The sequence below is a fragment of the Petaurus breviceps genome, unplaced genomic scaffold (genome assembly GCF_028583685.1).
Source record: "Petaurus breviceps papuanus isolate PSGF00001 unplaced genomic scaffold, PetGlider_PUasm1.0 90769, whole genome shotgun sequence".
Classification (NCBI taxonomy): domain Eukaryota; kingdom Metazoa; phylum Chordata; class Mammalia; order Diprotodontia; family Petauridae; genus Petaurus; species Petaurus breviceps.
In genome coordinates, this window is record NW_027187341.1 from 10,888,139 (window position 1) to 10,896,431 (window position 8,293).

The 8,293-nt window shown below is 48.0% G+C and overlaps 1 protein-coding gene across 1 annotated transcript; it reads left to right on the forward strand.

Annotated features, from left to right (window-relative positions):
* The first annotated feature begins 2,754 nt into the window (after nucleotides 1-2,754).
* Nucleotides 2,755-8,224, forward strand: PCDH8 (protocadherin 8). Its single transcript, XM_069068628.1, has 3 exons — nucleotides 2,755-5,623; nucleotides 5,787-5,994; nucleotides 7,258-8,224. Exons 1-3 carry the CDS (start codon nucleotides 2,990-2,992, stop codon nucleotides 7,629-7,631), a joined length of 3,216 nt encoding a protein of 1,071 aa, XP_068924729.1. The 5' UTR covers nucleotides 2,755-2,989; the 3' UTR covers nucleotides 7,632-8,224.
* Nucleotides 8,225-8,293: the final 69 nt, after the last annotated feature.

An 8,293-nucleotide genomic window follows, 5' to 3' on the forward strand; every position in this document is an offset into this window, starting at 1 on the left:
TCTCTCATTGTCAGTCTGACCTTCCGCCTCATAAGCAAATCAAACGCATACAGAGTCTTAAAAACAGCATAACCCAAGCCCTGAGACCCATGACTCAGAAAGAGAAAGTGGCTTGACTTTGGAGCAGGATGTTCCAATTCTCTAAGGTAGAGAAAGAACACAAAAAGAAACAGCCATACGCAATTTCCCCCGGGTCTTTTTACGTTTAGGTTGTAATAGGTTGGTGTAATAGGTTGTTTCCCATCCAAGACCCGTGGACCACACTGACAACGTGGGGAGATTTTCTGAGAGCAGAACTGAGCAACTGGAAATGCTTCTCATTGCTCACAAGAATGCAAGCCGCTACCAGCTGAGATTTGGGCAGATGTTATTACTCAGGGTAGCAGCTGGAGTCACCTTTCCCTGATTCAATGACAGATAAGGTTTTGGCACAGAACATTCAGTCTAGCTTGCACATCCTCCTTGACTCCTCTTTACCGTAAAGATCTCTAAAGGTGCCTGACATTTTCCTTGCCACCTCTGGCGACAAGTTCGCTGTCCGCAGGGGTTGAGTTCTGAACTGGTAGCAGTCAGTGGCTTTCGGGAGAGAGGGAGGGGTGGGTTGTGACACCATGGTGGTTGACAAGGGTAAGATCAGAAAACCGGCGGGAGCTGGGTCAGTGAAAGTTTCTCACCAGAACCTAGAGAGAGTTGGAAGAAAAGCAAAATTACTGTAGCTGCTGTGTGCTTCCTAATGGAGAAAAAGATGTTACAAGGCAGTTGGGGGAGGGAGAAGGGGGAAGAAGGGAAGAGGCAACAAAGGTGGAAAATAATCACTGGAGGTGGCATGTATGGAAAGACGTCACCCTACTGCCCTGAAGTTTTCTGCACATTTCATTGTTCCCCAGTTTTCCAGTACTGCAGATAACTTACCTCATTTCTTTTAGCAAAGAGGGAGGTGAGAAGGGGTAGGTAGGCCTCAGGGTGCCAGAAGAAAAGTTATGCATCTTATACCTTTCAAGGTTCTCTTTTTCTTTAAACTTAAGACTTTTTCAGCTTATTTGAAGGTCAAAAAATTAACATTCTGTTCTTTCTCCCACCCCACCACCAAATAGGCCACTCATGTGGGCAATAACTAAGCAAAAGCATTTGTGGATGCCTGGAAAGTCATTCAGACACTTGAGCTTGAGAGGGGATTCAAATTCTTTATAAAAATCAAGGATTATTATATTTCAGAACATCACCTATTCAACAAAATCTGCTTATTAACAAGTTTGTGAGTCTAGGCTTGTTCTCCATAAATATTTCCCTTTCCTTTTCTTTGTTTTGTTTATTTTACTAGAGTGGTTCAAGAAGAATGTGCTTGTAATCAGGCAATAATCACCTTCAGTCTAGTCGTCCTGAACTTGAGGAATTTTTTCAAGGAAAAGAAAAAGTATCCAGTGTAGTGCATATGTTAGTAGTGTTACTGTATCCCTCTGCATCAAGGGGCAGTAAAACTTAGTGATTCACTCTGCTCTGTCTTCTTACTTTTGTAGGCAGATGGTTTAGTCCCCCAAGGTTCGTGCCAGGTTTCAACCTCATGCTGTTATTTTGTTCTTTTGGAACGAGACTAGTGTTGCTTCCCAGAGAGGCCCTATTAGGATAAAAAGAAAATCCTCTAACTAGGCGTAACAGGGCATCAGGAGGGATAGGTCTCTAAATGTACTTTAATAGGAGCTGGGCATTGTGTGTGATTCAGCGCCCATCATCGTTTAGTCAAAGAGTTATGGCAGTGATTGGGAATGAATAGAGACACATAATGGATACATGTGGCGTTTGCTCATTATATTCAACTTAGTCCAACTCTACTGTGGAAACTGTTCAACTTTCTTTCCCTTTCCCTTCTCATACTGAAATAATACAGACATTGGTGCCTCAAATGGGATAGCCTGCCATGCTATTATATTTCTAGGGCTAACGAGAGCTTCATAAGCCTTTGATACAGTCTGATCTTTGAAACCTTTCCAAATATCCACAAGCTTATGCTAAATCCTATTTGGACCTTTTTCCCCCTCCCTTGCCTGCTAGCGCCCACGGCTTAAAGAAAGCCATTTGGACAGTGACATGAATACTAAAACATCCCAGGAATATTTTCTGAAAGACAAATCACAGCTCTAATCTCTAGATTTCGCATGAGTAAAACACAATTAGAGATGCAAATTTGAATAAAATCAATTTCCAGTTGGCCTTCGGATTCTTTTTTTTTTAGTGGGAGGGGCTGATCAGATAGCTATCGAACAAGAAAAAAAAAAAGAAACCAAATCCTCAAAAGCCAGGAAAAGTATATATTGAGAGAGTTCAGTGAGTGTGCGCACATGTAAGAAGAGTAGTATATACAAACCAGAGTTAGGGAAGGAAAAAAAAAAAAACACCAAGATTAGGTAGTAGTAAGCGACTAGTTCAAATCCCCAGATACTTGCACTTAAGGCACCTGTTCAGCAGCAGGGTGCTTGAGTGGTACAATTAACAAAACACTCAGCGAATTTTACTCCACACTCCCTGTGCCAACTCATCTGCGGATTGCTCTCAAAAAAAAAATGAAAAAGAGTTAAAGAAAACAAAGAAAAGATTCCCTAATTTTCCTTTCTTGTTTTCCTCTCTAAGCCTTTCCACATTAAAGGGATTTTCTGAGAGGCATTCAGGAGAACAGTGTGAAAGGGACGGCTGTCATTGGCTGTAAGGCTCAGTCAATTTGCATATCCGCGTCTACTAAAGGCAAGAGTCTGCAGCTCTGCTCGGAAGCCTGAGAAGCAGGAGCAGGGAGGGAGGGAGGGTCCATCGGCATCTCTAGAGCTAAAACGACCCAAGCTGCAGACCTCACAATCCTCTTCCTAAGAGAATTCGAGCAAAGCATGTTCACAGGAGCCTGACAATTGAAAGGCTTTAAACTGAAAAAATAAAAATATATAGTAACTGCAAGAGGACTTGCCCCTAGCCTCCCGAAAGAGCAAATCTCGGAGCAGGTGGCATGACTCCTGTCAGGCAAGGGGGCAGCCCCTACCTTTTTTCTTTGCAGTTTTTCTGCCTTTGCTTGCTGTTCTCAGTAGCCCTGAGCAAAACAGTGAGATATAGCACTTTTGAGGAGGATGCCCCGGGTACAGTTATAGGTACGTTGGCTGAAGATATGCATATGAAAGCAACCGGAGAAATGAGCTTCCGCCTGATGAAGCAGTTCAACAGCTCTCTGATCCGAGTGAGAGAGGCTGACGGGCAGCTGACCGTCGGGGAGAGCGGTATTGACCGAGAGCAACTCTGCCGGCAGTCCCTGCAGTGCATCCTGGCTTTCGACGTGGTCAGTTTCTCCCAGGAACAATTCCGACTGGTGCACGTGGAGGTAGAGGTGAGAGATATCAATGACCACTCGCCCCGCTTCCCCCGCTCTCAGATCCCCGTGGAGGTGTCAGAGAGTGCGGCTGTGGGCACCCGCATCCCCCTGGAGGTAGCGGTGGACGAGGACGTGGGTTCCAACGCCCTCCAGAGCCTTCGCCTGGCCGAGCCACACAGCCCCTTTCGTGTGGAGCTGCAGACGCGAGCGGACGGCGCTAAATGCGCTGACCTGGTGCTGCTGCAGGAACTAGACCGTGAGAGTCAGGCCACCTACAGCCTAGAGCTGGTGGCCCAGGACGGGGGACGCCCCCCACGCTCCGCCACAGCTGCCCTTAGCGTTCGGGTGCTGGATGCCAATGACCACAGCCCAGCCTTCCCACAGGGTGCTGTCACTGAGGTGGAGCTGGCGGAGGACGCACCCGTGGGCTCCCTGCTACTCGACCTAGACGCCGCAGACCCGGACGAGGGCCCCAACGGTGATGTAGTGTTCTCTTTCGGTAGCCGGACCCCACCCGAGGTTCGGCGTCTCTTCCGCTTGGACCCGCGCTCAGGCCGCCTCACTTTAGCAGGACCTGTGGATTATGAGAGAAAGGAGACCTATGAATTGGACGTTAGGGCTCAAGACAGAGGCCCGGGGCCTCGCTCTGCCACCTGCAAAGTCATTGTGCGCATCCGCGACGTGAACGACAACGCGCCAGACATTTCAATCACCCCTCTGGCAGTAGCCACAACCGCGGTTCACGACCCCCCTGGCTCCCACACTGCTGCCTCCTTCGCTGCTCCAGTCTCTGCCTCCTCTACAGGGTCTGGAGGTATGGAGCCTGGGGCGGCCTCCATTATTCCAGAGGGGGCCGCTCGAGAGAGCCTCGTGGCGCTGGTCAGCACCTCGGACAGGGATTCGGGAGCTAACGGGCAAGTGCGATGCGCCCTCTATGGACACGAGCACTTCCGACTGCAGCCGGCCTACGCGGGCAGCTACCTAGTGGTGACCGCGGCGCCCCTGGACCGAGAGCGCATCGCCGAGTACAACCTGACCCTGGTGGCCGAGGACCGCGGCTCTCCTCCGCTGCGCACTGTGAAGCCCTACACGGTGCGCGTGGGAGACGAGAACGACAACGCTCCACTCTTTGCCCGCCCTATCTATGAGGTTTCTGTGCGAGAGAATAATCCCCCGGGCGCCTACCTCGCCACTGTGGCAGCCCGAGACCCTGACCTAGGCCGCAACGGCAAGGTGACCTATCGGTTATTAGAGGCTGAAGTGGGTAGAGGTGGGGAGGCCGTATCCACCTATGTTTCGGTGGACCCATCCACTGGAGCTATCTATGCGCTGAGGAGCTTCGACTACGAGGTGTTGCGCCAGCTGGACGTGCGTATCCAGGCCAGCGACGGCGGCTCCCCACAGCTCTCGAGCACCACTCTGGTGCAGGTACGGGTTCTGGACCAAAATGACCACGCACCGGTTCTCGTTCATCCCACGCCGGCCAATGGCTCCCTGGAGGTGGCGGTGCCAGGGCGCACAGCCCGAGACACGGCCGTGGCGCGCGTGCAGGCCCGGGATGCCGACGAGGGGGCCAATGGGGAGCTGACCTTCGCCCTGCTGCAACAGGAGCCAAGGGAGGCCTTCTCGATAAGCCGAAGGTCAGGGGAAATCGTGCTCACTGGGGACCTGTCCCAGGACCCCCCGGGCCGCGTGTTCCGAGGTCTGCTAACAGTATCGGACTCTGGACACCCTCCACTTTCCACCACCGCCACTGTTAGCTTCGTGGTGACGGCAGGAGGTGGTACTGGGTCGTCCCTGCCAGCAGCAGCTGGAGGCCCCGAACGCTCCCGTCCCCCAGGATCCAGGCTCGGTGGCACGGGGTCTCTGCAATGGGACACCCCGCTTATCGTGATCATTGTGCTGGCGGGGAGCTGCACACTGCTACTGGCTGCCATCATCACTATCGCCACCACCTGTAACCGCCGCAAAAAGGAGGTGCGTAAGGGTGGGCCACGCCGGGAGGAAAGGCCTGGGAGCGCCAGCGGGGGACCCTCGTCTCCGAGCTCCCCGGAGGACCGAAGTATGGGACCCAGCTCTCGGGCCAACATGTTCGACGTTCTCGCCTTCCCCAATGGCAGCAGCAGCAGCAAAGCGCCTTTCGGAGGCTCCACCGGGGAGAGTTCCCAGACTGTGGTCGCTGCCACTGAAGTACCAGGGACCGAGGGTGGCGGCGGTGCCCGGGAAAATACCTGTCATTATGAAGGGCAGAAGCGGCTCCGGGGCGCACATGCTGAGGTTAGGCGTCCCACTCGGGCACTTGCCCCAGGGGTTCTAGAATTGGTGAGGGGGAGAGGGGATATGGTAAAAGGAAGTAGGGATGGGGTGACTGGTAGCTCTCAGGAAAAGCCTAACTCTTCATTCCTTTCTAATCCCTCTCGTTCCGTTTTTCCCCCTCTAGCCCTACAGCTCCTCCCCGGGTTATGGAAAGGAACCGGCGCCTCCTGTGGCCATTTGGAAAGGTCACTCCTTTAACACTATCTCTGGTCGGGAAGCCGAAAAATTCAGTGGCAAAGATAGTGGCAAAGGGGATAGTGATTTCAATGACAGCGATTCTGACATCAGTGGAGACGCCCTGAAAAAGGATCTCATCAACCACATGCAAAGTGGTAAGGTTCCGTACGATTTTCGTTGCCACGGTGGGCTTCTCAAAACTCAGTGGGTGCTTTTTTTAAAACCTTTCTCTTTTTTCCTTTCTTTTCCTCCTTTTTCTTTTAAAAAAGGTATTAATAGGATCATAGCTTGAGAGCTGAGAGGAAGACCATCAGAGACGTACATTCAGAGGCAATTTAAGCCAATTCTCCCACTTTACAGAGGATAAGAGGTTGTGACCTTCACAGGTCACACACTAGTAAATTGCCAAGCTAAGATTTGAACCCAAGCCTTCTGGATACAAATACAACACTTTTGCACTTCCCACGTGCCTTGGCTACAAATTATCATCTTAAAATAAATTTTTGAAATGATGTATTTAAAAATTGAGGAGTCGTTCTTTTAGGCAGATCAGGGCTAATTTCTCAGAATAGATTTCTTTAATGAGAAGCTAAAAGCTTCTTGTCTGGGGAAAATCTGTTCATGGCCTCTAGTTTGAAAGCATCCATTGAAAGGTACAGGGCAGATTCATAATATTAGCACTATTTCATGGAAAAAAAATTGTAATCATTCTCAAAATTTTTTCCAGTTGCATTTTTAAAACATCCCAGAAATAAATGAATCAGCAAGTTATTTAAATGCCTACTGTGTGCCAGGCACTGATAGATGGGACACAACTACAAAGAATGAAGCAAGAACTTACATACTAATACAGCTGAAAATAAATAGGTATAAGATATATACAGAAAAACATAAAATTAACAAATGTAAATATGTACAAAATCATTTAACACAATGTATTTTGGGTGGAAGGACAATAACAGTTTGAGGGGATCAGTAAAGGCTTTTCAGAAGATTCAGAAAATAGGGGCTGGGCTATTATCTTAAAGGAAGAGAGGGGCTCTTTGAGGTAGAGGTGAGGAGGGAGTATGTTCCAGGCATGGGGGAATGCCAATGAAAAGACACAGAGATAGGAGGTGGAGCAGCTTGAATGAAGAACAGAGGCCATTTTAGCTGGATGACAAAGTACAAGAGGGGAAGTAGGTATATCTAATTAGTCTGGAAAGAGTTGGAGACAGGTTGAAGATATAAACAAAAGAATTTACATTTGATCCCAGAAGCAAAAGAAGTCACTGGAGTGCTTTGGTCAAATCTGTGCTTAAACAACATTTCTTTGGCAGCAGTGTGTAGGAGTCAAGAAGCATATGCATCTGTATATGTATAAGTATATGTATATAGCCATAATCTTCATGTTTTCTTTTTTCTGTTTTTCTCCTTAGGATTATGGGCTTGTACTGCTGAGTGTAAGATCCTAGGCCACTCAGACCGATGCTGGAGCCCATCCTGTGGTCGAACCAATGCTCACTCTTCCCCCCACCCATCTGCTCAGCTATCAACCTTCTGTAAGAGTACCTCCCTGCCTAGGGATCCCCTCCGAAGGGACAACTACTACCAGGCTCAGCTACCTAAGACAGTAGGGCTACAGAGTGTCTATGAAAAAGTATTGCACAGAGACTATGACAGGACAATCACTTTGCTTTCCCCCCCTCGCCCAGGGAGACTCCCAGATCTGCAAGAAATTGGGGTACCCCTCTACCAACCCCCTCCTGCTAGGTACCTGCCCCCTCAGTCGGGGACCAATGACAATGTTTAACCCTATACTGCATGTATTCACACATATACAGGTCACTCCAAAAGCCCCTAAGTTATTGGCTGGTTTCAGTGTTGTATATATAAATATGCAAGATGTGCCTTAAAATGAAGTTGTTGGAAAATATTTCCAATCACGTCAGTACTGTTTGGTATTTGCAAACAAAAAAAAATGTAGTTAATGTAATTTTTATGAAATGTGCAGTATTTAATTTTTTTTTTACCATGCTTTGGATTTTAGTTCACTTGCAGCTTGTCATTTTCTTAGTGTTTTTAACCTGTACATTGTGTAATGTAATGTTTGTACATAATGAAATTTTGTTATATTTTTATATAATAAAAGCTAAAACTGGAAGTTATTGCCAAAGGAACTGTCTGTAAGACACAAAAAACTCAGTATGTTAGAATCACTTACTAGAACTTTATCTTTCACCTTAAACAATCTAGTGTTTGTGAAGTTTGCCTTGCCAAGTGTGACTTGTATACCTTGAGTCTGTGGTAGATTTCAAGTTAAATGTTATTTAATTACATTTGGTTTTCTGTAAACCGGTGTCACTTATAAGCACACTAATAAAGGATTCGTCATGTGTTTAAGGACTTTGCTGTTGAATTTGAGTTTAAGTTCATAGGATCATAGATTTAGAAATGGAAGGAGCCCTAAAAGTC

Coding starts and splice junctions, on each gene's coding strand:
- PCDH8 (XM_069068628.1), top strand. CDS start 2,990: ATGACTCCTGTCAGGCAAGGGGGCAGCCCCTACCTTTTTTCTTTGCAG. Junction 5,624..5,786: donor TCCGGGGCGCACATGCTGAG/GTTAGGCGTCCC, acceptor TTCCCCCTCTAG/CCCTACAGCTCCTCCCCGGG. Junction 5,995..7,257: donor CATCAACCACATGCAAAGTG/GTAAGGTTCCGT, acceptor TTTTCTCCTTAG/GATTATGGGCTTGTACTGCT.